Below are 11,988 nucleotides of genomic sequence, written 5' to 3'. Positions count from 1 at the left end.
TGTCATGAAAAACACTGCGGGTTTGCTTAGCCCGAAAACAAATCTCACAAGATGCTGTTTGGTGTGAATCAAAAGACAACTTGTCTAAAATAGGTAAAAACGATAACACTCTATAGGAAGGGTGTCCCAGCCGGCGATGCCACAATTCTGATGTAGAGGAGTTCTTGTATGCAGACTTATGAACACTAGCAGCCACAACACCCGTGAAATAATAAACCCCCTCTCGTTCTTCACCCGTTCCAATCAGGGTCTTCGTAAAACGGTCCTGCAAGACACACAAAGTATCAGTAAAAATAGCTATGCAACCGGTTTGTTTTAGTAAGCAAGACACTGAGATTAAGGTGCAGGTGAAATCCGGGACATATAGAACATCTTTCAAACTGTAATCACGGCTGAGCACAAGTGTGCCCTTCTTGAGAGCTTGTGAAAAACGACCATCTGGGAACTTGACCGAAGAGGGTAGAACGTCTGAGACATCACTTAAAAGTGATAGATTCCCTGTCATATGATGAGAAGCACCAGTGTCGATTATGATATCAGAAAATTTTGTTTTACCAGCCAATCTTTCAGATGATATGTTCGAACGAGAGGACTGCAACAGCTGAATGATCTGATTGATCTGATCGTTGTTGATGGTTGATGATGTTGCATTATTGGTTGTTGCTCGAGCTGGATTGGAACGACCCCCACGACCACGATTGTTAGAAAACCGTCCTCCACGACCTCGCTGAGCATGTGATCCTCCACCTGAGTTGTTCCTTGGTTGCTCATTCCACCACTCAGGGAAACCATGTAACAGAAAGCATTCTGATTTCTCATGACCGGTACGAGAGCAATGAGTACATACTCTGTTAGGATCACGACTGCGAACCACTGCAGCCTGGAGAGGATCTGGTTTTGATGAAGATGATGAAGTTAAATCCGTTTGAACAGAGAATCCAATGGCCTCTGTTTTTGTCTCTGCAGATCGGGAGTTGTTGTGTTGTTCTTCTCTGATCACGCGAGAATAAACTTTGTTGATATCTGGTAACGGATCCTCGTCTATTATCTGAGAGCGTATGTTGCGGAAACGTGATTCATCAAGGCCAAACAGAAATTTGTGTACTCGGATCTCGTCTCTTTCTTTCTCTATATCTGTCGCTGCTTCACAAGTACACGCTCGCGTTGTCGTTAAATTATCAAGTTCCTCCCAGAGTTTAGTCAAACGACCATAGTATTCGATAACACTCTGTCCATTCTGTTGACATGTGTTGATAGAATCTCGGACTTGATGTATACGTACGCCGTTTTTGACAGAGAAGCGGCGTTGTAGGTTTTCCCATAATTTATGAGCTTCAGGGACAAACGTCACAGTTGATCTTATCTTTGGATCGATGGAGGTTCGAATCCATCCTACCAGCATGGAATTTGTGGCCAACCAGCGAGTAAGGTCTGGTTCCGTCGTCGGTTTTGCGATGGTACCATTGATAAAGCCTAGCTTCTGTTTTGCTTGGATTGAATTTGATAATTCTGTTGCCCACTCAGTATAGTTATCTCCTTTAAGTAGAACAGAGGTGATAAGAGCCCCCGGATTATCCGAAGGATGAAGATAGTATGGAGAGGTTCTGGCAGCCTCTATGATGGCGCCTTGAGATGCCAATGCTGGATTATCGGCCATGTTTCTTTAGAAACACGTTTTAGGAAAAAAAAAAAAAAAAAAAAAAATTTAAGAATTAGAGCAGGTCAAGATCTTCCGCTCTGATACCATGTAATGGTTTGTAAGATATGAATAGAAGTGTCCCCCATCTCTGAGCAAGAGGCTCGGTATTTATACATGTAAGTCCTAACATGATAAGGACAAATAACGATAACTTAGAAACATCATTATCAGGAAATATAGAGTTATCCTAATCTAAGTAGGAGTTATCTCATTAGTTTACCTTCCAAGTCCGGAAAGGACTATTCCGGGAATGCTTACATTGGTGGCGGTCCGTATTTACTGCCACTAGACCATCGGTGCTTCTTATTACACTATTTCAGGTTAATACAGTAAATACAATTTCTTAAAACAGAATTTGACCTGTCGAACAGCGCATCCAATTCAACTCCGTGGATACAAAGTCGATCACTGACCCAAACCAAAGCTCATAAAATAAAACTGACCTATACAAACGGACAGAAGTAGAACTACTGTATATATCTAACCTGCTGGTGCAATTAGAATGTGTTTGCTCTTATTTTGTGATGAAAATGAATTATGTATTTATATCAAAGATTTCATAAATTTCTGGTAGTTCAAGAATTTTTTGGGCCTCCTAGCATTTTCATTATAATAAACTCTTCATTGTTATATAATTACTGATACTAAAACTAATATTTCATCCTTTTCATGAAAATGGAGTTCATTTTTGTTTTAAAAATAATTGTGATTAATATATTCTACACATAAATACTAATTTTATTCTGCTTTAATATATATATATATATATATATTCGATTCATTGAAAATTACTTTACAGACGAAAATCAGAAATAGCTTAAATTACTATACATATACTAATATTTTTAATATGCGTAAATGTATTTAAAAATACTTAGTATGAAACGCAAGGAAAATTAACTACATATTTTGTTGCAACTGACACTTGGCAGAAGGGTTGAGGTGCGCTATGGATCCATCGCATATGCCAACGAGTCTTTGATTTCAAGCTTAATCACTTGCTGCCATAAATAAAAAAAAAATTAAATCATCGACTCTATTTTTGTTACGTCTCCTACATCACCGACCATATCAATTATGCACTTTATGTACGGTGTCCGTTACTCTTTAGTGATCTGCACATATACATGAGTTTGTTTGGCCTCTTGACGTTGCTATTATAATAACACTATACTATTAGCCTAAAAAATAGTTTTCCTTTGATTAAAATGATTTTATAAGTGTTTTTCATGAAGAAGGTTTTTAATAGTTTATATATACTTATTGTACGGCAGGTGTTGAAGATTATTTCTTGGCAATCAAAAGTTAAAACAAAATTCTAAAGAAATTACTAAAAACATATAATATGTATAAAACGTTAGAAAATCTTGTTTTCCAATTTTTATGGATCCAAAGCAGACCGACGAATCTTTAGCTTCAGTCTTCCTCGTTTGCTTAGTTTACTTTAATTCAGTTAAAAAACTTTTTGTCACGTTTATAATTTCATTTATTTATCTCTTATATACCATATCAAAATACATCCCATACAACATTGAAACTTTATATATGCAAATACCTAGTGTCTAGTGATATCAGAGCAACAACATAACTCGCACATCTCTACCATTTCCCCACCATCAAAAAATGTCTCGTCTTTTCATTTTCTTAAACATTATCTTCGTTTTAATCGCAAACACGACTTCTTTAACCGAACACAACCTAAAGCCAAAGCCAAAGCCTAATACTTTTGTAATTCCTGTCTTCAAGGACACCAGAAGTGGTCTCTACTATACCAACGTGACGGTTGGCAAGCCACCAGTTGTTGCTAACCTAGTCGTAGACGTTAGAGGCTCAGCCTTATGGTTTGAATGCGATACGGTGGGCTATAACTCAACCACGTCAACCCCTGTCCCCTGCGGGTCCCCCGGCTGCGAACAAACTAAAGATAAATGCACCACTTGTCAAGCTTACCTCAAATCCGAGTTAACCTTTAACACCCAGATCGCTACACTTATTAACGACGATGTCATGCTAAGGTACATGTCTCCATCATCAGCTTACGTTGCACCCAAACTTCCAGTGAGGGCGCGTATAGCTTGTAGAGGTTACTTCGAGGGCATGATGAATATGCTTCCGGCTGGTACTCTGGGCATTCTCGGTCTCGGTAATAGCTCCACATCTTTCGTTAGTAGCCTCCTCTCTTCTTACAAGATTCCCTTTAAAGTCTCTCTTTGTTTGCCTTCCAAACCTGGAAACAACCCCGGGTCCGTTTACATCGGCGGCAGCCTGAAACGTAAAGACCTCACGGGGTTATTGGTTTCCACTCCTCTTATCTCGAACCGGGAAACAAAAGAGCACGGGGAGGACTACAACTATTTCATAGATGTCAAATCTATCGAAGTCAACGGTAAGAGGCTCTCTTTCGACCATGATTTGTTGAAAAACAAGAGGGGTCATTGGGGACGCACGAAGATTTACACTCTCTTGGAGGCGTACATTTACAAAGCTCTTGTCAGAGCCTTCTCGGAGAAAACCAAGAAGCGAAAAGCTGTGTATCCTTTCACTGACTGCTTTAGCTATAAAAGTTTTGGAGAAAAGTCTCTGTTGGGCAAGGAAACTCCGGTGATTAGTTTGGTGTTGGGAGAAGGAGCAAAGTGGGATATATACGGACCAAACTCGCTTGTAAAGGTAAACAAAAATGTTGTGTGTCTAGCGTTTCAGGAAGCTGACGAGTTTGAGTCACTGTTTCCAATCGAGATCGGAGGGTATCAAATGGAAGATAATCTAGTTGAGTTTGATCTTGAGGCTTCAAAGTTTTCTTTCACTTCTTCTCTTTTGCGTCACAACACATCATGTAGTCCACAATAATGAGTTCTACTATAAAGCTCAATATCTTTCAAACGCCATATTATTAATAAATCGACAAAAGACTCTCATCTAAGGGAGCCTATTGGTCGCTGAACTTTTACTTTTGTTTGCTCATTTTAGTTTCATAATGTGATTTTCTTATAACCTCACATTTTCAGAAAATGTTTGACGTTGCAAAATCACAAACAAGACGCTATAATAATAACTTACTATTGCGTAATATTGGTTTACAAAAGCAATTTGGAGGTATTGAAAATTTATTGGCTACAGTCAAAAAAAGCTTTAACAAAATGCTTCCGGCAGGTACTCTGGCTTTTTTTTTTAACTTGCAATTTTATCAGCAATCTCTTTTTCAATAAAAAGTCACGTACATTGCCTAAGAAAACAAAAAAACATGTTTTTTTTTAAAAACAGTTACGTACATTTGCCTAAGTCAAGGCTATTATGCTTTGGCTTTCCTCAGTAAAAAAAACAACAAATTAGATTTCCTTTTTTCTTACCAATGCAAATTAGATTTGTTTAATTGTTTCTATTTTAAAATATGAGTGTAGTGTGATGTGTCTCTCTGTCCTTTTTATATCTCTCACACCCTCTGTGCGTGGCTCTGTAAAATCGGATTTTGATCAAGTAAAAGTGTGGATGCGATCTAGAGTTAGAACAAATGCAGCGTAGAAAACTAATTTCATTTTAAGTATAGTTTTGGGTCTGTGCATACAGATTAAGGAAACAATTAATTTTGTATATTTTTTACGTAAAAACACAATTACCTATACACCTAACTATATTTCAACTAATAGAAAAATAATTTGCCGAATAAAATTAATAAACTTTACATTGACAGCACACTTATTTTGTAACGAAACATTTTCACTACAATGACATTAAATATGAAACGGAGGGATGGAATATTTAACTTTCTTAAAAAAGAAGAAGAAGTAATCATTAGTATTATTATTATTTACATGTATTATTTGTTCTTGGAGAAGGAGCAAGTAACAAGACAATCACCTTTTTTCACACATAAATTTAAGTTAATATTTGTATTTTATAATTATGGTGCATAGATGAATTGTTATAAACTTTGTACTTGGAATTAAAGAAAATATTATACATAAACGTTTAAACTGAACACAACCCGAAATAAGAAATTGAATGAAAAAAAAAAGAAAAATAAATTGCCGAATAAAATTAATAAAGTTTACATTGACAACACACTTATTTTGTAACGAAATATTTTCTCTACAATGACACTAAATATGAAACGGAGGGATGGAATATTTAACTTTCTTAAAAAAGAAGAAGAAGTAATCATTAGTATTATTATTATTTACATGTATTATTTGTTCTTGGAGAAGGAGCAAGTAACAAGACAATCACCTTTTTCACACATAAATTTAAGTTAATATTTGTATTTTATAATCATGGTGTATAGATTAATTGTTATAAACTTTGTACTTAAAATTAAAGAAAATATTATACATAAACGTTTAAACTGAACACAACCCGAAATAAGAAATTGAATGAAAAAAGAAAAGAAATGAAAGTCAAATACACCAATCGAGTCAATGACAACATTATACATCTTCTTATGTACTAATTTAATGTTTTATTATATAAGCCTTTAAAATTTATTTTTCTAGGATTTAAAAAAAAAAATGAAAACACTCTATTTTATAAATATCATTTTTATTTACAATTAAAAAAGATAATATTAAATACTCTTTTACAATTTTGTTTAGGATTTTAGAAAAGGAAAATTACTCTCATATAACCTATTACAATTATATTCTCTTTAGAATTTTAGAAAAAAAAATCGCTATCAAATAATTATTTTTAGTTATTAATTAATAATTTTAAAAGTATTATTTCTACAATTCGTATGAATACAAATTTTACACTTCTATTGTTAATTAAATAACTTTTAGTATCATGTTCATCATCAAATACTCTCTTAAAAAATATCATCAAATAAATTTTTACAACTCTCTTCTGGTTAAGACCAAAAAAATATGATACAAATTTCTATTGTTTTGGTTTTTTTTTTAAAGGAAAAAAACTATCAAATATTCTTTTACAGTTTTTAGGATTTTAGAAAAGGAAGTAAATATTACATAATCTTTTACAATTTTTTTTTTCTAGGTTTTAGAAAAATAAAAGTTTTATCAAATAATTATTACCACTTAATATTAACTATTTTTAAAAGTTGCATTTTCAAAATTTGTTGTTTTCAATATCACTAATATTTTTACAATTTTTCTTGTTAATTAAATAATTGTACTAACAGGTTTATCATTAATTTTTAAGTAAAAAATATTATTAAATAAAAATTTACATTCTCTCTCGTCAGGATTTAGAAAAAAAAGAAAAAAAAATCTTACTTGGTTACGATTAGAAAATACTTTTTTTTTTAGAAATCTCTTTTATTTAGGATTTTAGGAAAAGAAAAAGTTATTTTCAGATAATGACAGTTTTTATTGACACATTCACGATCTAATTTTTTTAATTGACAGATGTCACAATCATATGATGTGAATTGTTTGAAGTTAATTTTGGTTTATATTTTTTTACACAAAATTATTAAAAAGTGAGTTAGTTAATTATAAGAAAAAATAAGATTACTTTTATATTTTTATTTTATTTATACTTTTAAAAAGGAAATTAAATATTTTATAATTAATTTTCTTTTCGTTTTATACAATTATTTTATTTTTAATAGAAAAAAATTCTGTTTAATTATTTATTTATTTTGTCTTATACATACAAACACATATCCATCATATTCATACATACTCATGTACGACAACAACATTAAAATTAAAAGTTATGTTAGCATCATAAGATGTAATAACGATAATAAGAATTTGAGTTGTATTAAGAGATTAAAAGAAAAATACTTAGGCAATATTTCTCATTTAAATACTATTGTGTTTTGTAAAAATCATATGTGGAAGCTTAAACCTCAATATGGATTAATATTTATAGTTAATTTTGGCATGGCGACCAATATTCATGATAAAAAAATGTCGATGCTGAGAAGTCGAAGAAGCAAAAAATGCCGGTGTACTTAGGAATCAACAGCATCCGGAGAGAGTTTCTTATTGGCTACTTGAACACTCTGACTTGGCCGCAGCTCGACTTCCTTCTTCGAATGATATTTAGTGAAAAATTCACTTTAAAGCATAGCACATATTCTACTATCTGGTTCACTGGATATAGATATGGTCATCAGACCATCTCCAATGGTTCTTCAATTTCCACTTTCTGCACAATATTTGTTTTAAAGACACTTTATTTTTTTTCATTTCTTCAAATTTTGAAGAATTAATCACTTAAGAGATTTATGTATTTAATGTTTCTTTATAAATCTAATATTTTATGTTTATTATTTATGTTATTTGTAGTAATTGTATCATATAATAATGTTTAAATTATAATTTAATTATTATTATTAAAATAAAATAATTGGGTTAAATTAGTAAATTTAAAAAGTATAAGGTGTTATTAATAATTAATTATAGAGTGATGGTAGAATATACTTAGAATGTAATTTTTGAAGAACTTCATACTTTGAAAAAAAAATGAAATTAAGCATTGGAGATGATCTAAAGACATCTGCTTCTTATTACACTTTTTCTTTTTTTTGAAACAGCTTATTATTACACTATTTTAGTTAAATACAGTAAATATAATTTCTTAAAAAAGAATTTGGCCTGTCCAACAGCGCCTCCAGTTCAACTCCGTAAATACAAAGACGATCACAGACTCTAACTAAAGCTCATAGAAACAATTTTCTAAACTAAAAAAGAAACAGAAGTTGAACTTCTGTATATATCTAACTTTCTGGGGGTTATATTATTGCCCTTAACCATTTATATTATTGGTTTGTTACCCAACCCAACTAACCAAAACCGAAATTTTATTTTTATCTTTTTACAAAATCGATAACTTTTAACTTTTTACAAAACGGATGAATTTATCTCTTCCCCTTTCTTCACAAATCCATCACCAGTGAGATTAACCCTAATTTATAAATAGTTTAATACTAATACAATAGGTCAATAATACTACAACATGTACTCTAATATAAATGTCTAATGAGTTCTAAAGATAAACATCACAACCTTTCTTTTATCAGCAGTTATGGCTCGTCTCTTCATTCTAAACGTCTTCTTCGTTTTAGTAGCAACCACCACATCTCTGACTGAACACAACCCGAAAAGCCTAAGCCAAGACCAAAGCAAAACTCTCATGCTTTTGTACTTCCGGTCTTTAAAGACACCAAAACCGGTATCTACTACACCAACGTGACCGTCGGCAAACCATCGCTTGTGGTTAACCTAGCTGTGGACGTTAGAGGCTCAGCCTTATGGTTCCAGTGCGACAAGCTTGGCTATAACTCAACCAACTACACCCCTATTCTCTGTGGGTCCAACTGCTGCAAACAAACTAAAAATCAGTGCCTCACTTCATTGCATGGGCACCTACGGACCACCTTGCAGAAATGACACTTGTCACGCTTACCTCCAAACCCAAATGACCTACAACACTGTCCTCGCTTCTCTAGTTAAAGACGATGTTGTCCTAAGCTACACGTCACCGTCAACTAAACTCGCGGCGAGGCTGCCTCTCGCTTGCATGTCTGCCTCAGAGGTCGTGGCCGGGCTTCCGTATGGTACTCAGGGCATTCTCGGACTCGGTAATAGCTCAACGTCTTCCGTTAAGGTCATGGTCTCTTCTTACAAGATTCCCTTTAAAGTAGCTCTTTGTTTGCCTTCTAAGCCCGGAAATGATTTCGGGCCTGTTTACATCGGCCCGCCGAACCGTAAAGATGTAAGAAGGTTATTGGTTTCCACTTCTCTTGTCTCAATCCCGGAGACAAGAGAACGAGGGGAGGATAACTATTACATAGATGTGAAATCTATCCAAGTCAACGGAAAAAAACTCTCTTTTAATCATATGATTTATTGACTTTTAACAAGACGAGTCATTGGGGCGGTACAAAGATCCCTTACACTCTCTTGGAGACTTCCATCTACAAAGCTCTTGTTAAAGCCTTCGTTGGAAAAGCTCAGAAGCGAAAAGCCGTATATCCATTCACTGACTGTTTTAGCTTAAAAATTTTGGAGGAAAATCTCTGTTTCACATCTCTCAAGACATGATCTAGAGCCGTTTAATGCTTGGAAGCTGACTCAACTATTTGTGTGAAGTTAAAATTAAAACAATTTAACTTAAAAATCACAAAACAAAAATGCACCAGCCGGGAATCGAACCCGGGTCTGTACCATGGCAGGGTACTATTCTACCACTAGACCACTGGTGCTTGTTGATAAATCACTTCTCTCTTCACAAAAGACAATCTTAAACTAACATATACTGCTGTCAAGTTTTAGACAAACTAATGTCTCAAAATAGTGTGGCAAAGACTCACCACTTATGTCTATATTTCTTGAATAAAGTGGTTGTTGCATTGCTCCAAATTAAACTCAAAACAGTTTGCCTTTAGTTTAGTAGATTCTACCTCATTCATCTACTATTCTAGTTATTTCAGGCAGTGAACTTCAAGAAGCCAGTATACAAACAAGTCCTGTTTCGCTCTCATCTCCAGTGAAAAAGAAACACAAACTCAGAGAATAAGCTGTCCTTGATATACACTATGTTTGGTGAATAATCCTTGAATGAGAAAATACAATCACTGTTCACTTTCCTTATTTGATCTAAACCAAAGTGTGAGATCCTGTCATCTTCTTATTTTCTCTTCAAAGATTCTTTCGATTTGATCCGCAACAACCTTAGCCACAACCTCAGGAGCAAACTTCTTGACCATATCCTCTCTTCCACGCCTCCCTTTAACCTTCGCTTCATCAGGTTCACTCATCACACGCCTCATCAGCACCCTAAGCTTATCAACAGAAGGCTCTGCCCATTGATGCCCTTCAAAAGGACCTTCCTTCACTTCACTCATCTCCTCAACCACCAACGGATAACCATTCTCTTCAGTCAGATACTCCGTGGGCCCAGACCAGTTCGTAGCAATCACAGGCAAAGACATCGCCATAGCTTCCACTATCGGCCGTCCCCATCCTTCCCCTCTCGTAGGCAACACAAACGCATCAGCCGCTTTGTACAACCGAGGCAAATCAACCTGAGCTATGTGTTTATCAATCACATAAACAAAAGGGTAACCATCTTCCCCCTCTTCAAGACTCAACTCTTTCACAAAATCAACAATCTTGTTCCCAAAATCTCTATCTGAATGATAAGCGTTAGTCAACAAGAAAAGAGCAACATTGTCTTCACCAGAGAACTCTCTCAAGTAAGCTTTCAACAACACATCCCAACCTTTCCTCTTCTCCCACTTAAACACACTCAAGAACACAAACCCTAAACTCCTCGTTCCAGAGCCACCCAAAACCAAATCCCCAATCTCCACCAAATCCAAAGGCTCATACTTTAAAGGATCAAACACCTCAACATCAACAGGCTGCACAATCTTAACAACCTTAGACGAATCAACACCGCTTTTCACAAACGACGCTACATGAAACTCAGTAGGAACCCAAACACGATCCATTCCGTTACACCGCTCCACGTGCTCGTCATTGACTCTATCAGTCTCAAACATTGTTCTACCGATCACAGCCGCAAAGTCTCCGTAGTAACCGTAAGGAGGACAAGGAAGCGTCTCGAACAAGGGCGGATACCACGCGCCAGGCTCGCTGTGGCAGACGACGATCGTCTCGTTGGGTCTACACTCTGTTTTGTGCATTTCGATGGCGAGCTCTTTCGTCTCTGTGGCTAAACCGTTCCAGAACTCGATTGATTGGAGATCGCCGTGGTGCTCGATTGTGATTCGGAACTTAGGGGGTTTGAGGTTGTGGTGGAGGGATAAGATGTAGGACCATGCTTCGGAGCTGTAGCCGCCGCTCGAGAGGAAAGGAGCCATCCATAACACGCAATGGGACGGAGTTTTAAGAGTATCGGATTTGGAATTGGAGGAGAGAGATTGAAGATAGGTGGAGATGAATCTCAGAGGTAGGGTTTTGTAGAGATCGTGCGTGGTGAAGGAGAGTATGAGTATAGAAAGGAGAAGGAATGAGATTGAAGAAGTGTAGACGAACGTGGTGAATCTCCATGGTCGCTTCGTTCGATCTGGTGGTTGCTCCATCGATGCAGAGAGAGAGACGAAAGAAACAGAGACGGAGATTCAACGCAGTGAGAGGCCCATTAAGAATTTTAGGCCCATTAAGAATTTTAGGCCGTTTTTGTTAGACAACATAGCTACTACTGCTCTTACAGACGAATCAATTGCTCTAATACTCTCGGGTGAAAAAAAAAAGTCTCCAATGCTCCTCCTCCTTCTTCCTTTTTTATTTAATATTTATTTAAATCATAAAAAAAATATTAAAAATCTACGAACCTGACAAAATCTAGTTATTTACAAA

General features: G+C 35.3%; 2 protein-coding genes and 1 non-coding gene across 3 annotated transcripts; 1 reads left to right on the top strand and 2 right to left on the bottom strand.

Annotated features, from left to right (window-relative positions):
• The first annotated feature begins 3,322 nt into the window (after positions 1–3,322).
• On the top strand, positions 3,323–4,546 carry LOC103848583 (probable aspartic proteinase GIP1). The gene has a single exon (XM_009125465.1). The coding sequence runs from the start codon at positions 3,323–3,325 to the stop codon at positions 4,544–4,546; it is 1,224 nt and encodes a 407-aa protein (XP_009123713.1).
• Positions 4,547–9,795: 5,249 nt separating this feature from the next.
• Positions 9,796–9,866, bottom strand: TRNAG-GCC. Its single transcript has one exon. It is a non-coding gene; the product is annotated as a tRNA-Gly (tRNA).
• Positions 9,867–10,118: 252 nt separating this feature from the next.
• On the bottom strand, positions 10,119–11,760 carry LOC103847384. Its single transcript, XM_009124460.3, has one exon. The coding sequence runs from the start codon at positions 11,709–11,711 to the stop codon at positions 10,284–10,286; it is 1,428 nt and encodes a 475-aa protein (XP_009122708.1). The 5' UTR covers positions 11,712–11,760; the 3' UTR covers positions 10,119–10,283.
• Between the last annotated feature and the right edge of the window lie 228 nt (positions 11,761–11,988).

Source organism: Brassica rapa, chromosome A01 (assembly GCF_000309985.2).
Source record: "Brassica rapa cultivar Chiifu-401-42 chromosome A01, CAAS_Brap_v3.01, whole genome shotgun sequence".
NCBI lineage: Eukaryota > Viridiplantae > Streptophyta > Magnoliopsida > Brassicales > Brassicaceae > Brassica > Brassica rapa.
The sequence above is the reverse complement of the archived record's forward strand: the minus strand, read 5'-3'. Positions and strand labels throughout refer to the sequence as shown.

Excerpts from the sequence above, each read along its gene's own strand:
- LOC103848583 (XM_009125465.1), top strand. The coding sequence starts at position 3,323 with ATGTCTCGTCTTTTCATTTTCTTAAACATTATCTTCGTTTTAATCGCA.
- LOC103847384 (XM_009124460.3), bottom strand. The coding sequence starts at position 11,711 with ATGGAGCAACCACCAGATCGAACGAAGCGACCATGGAGATTCACCACG.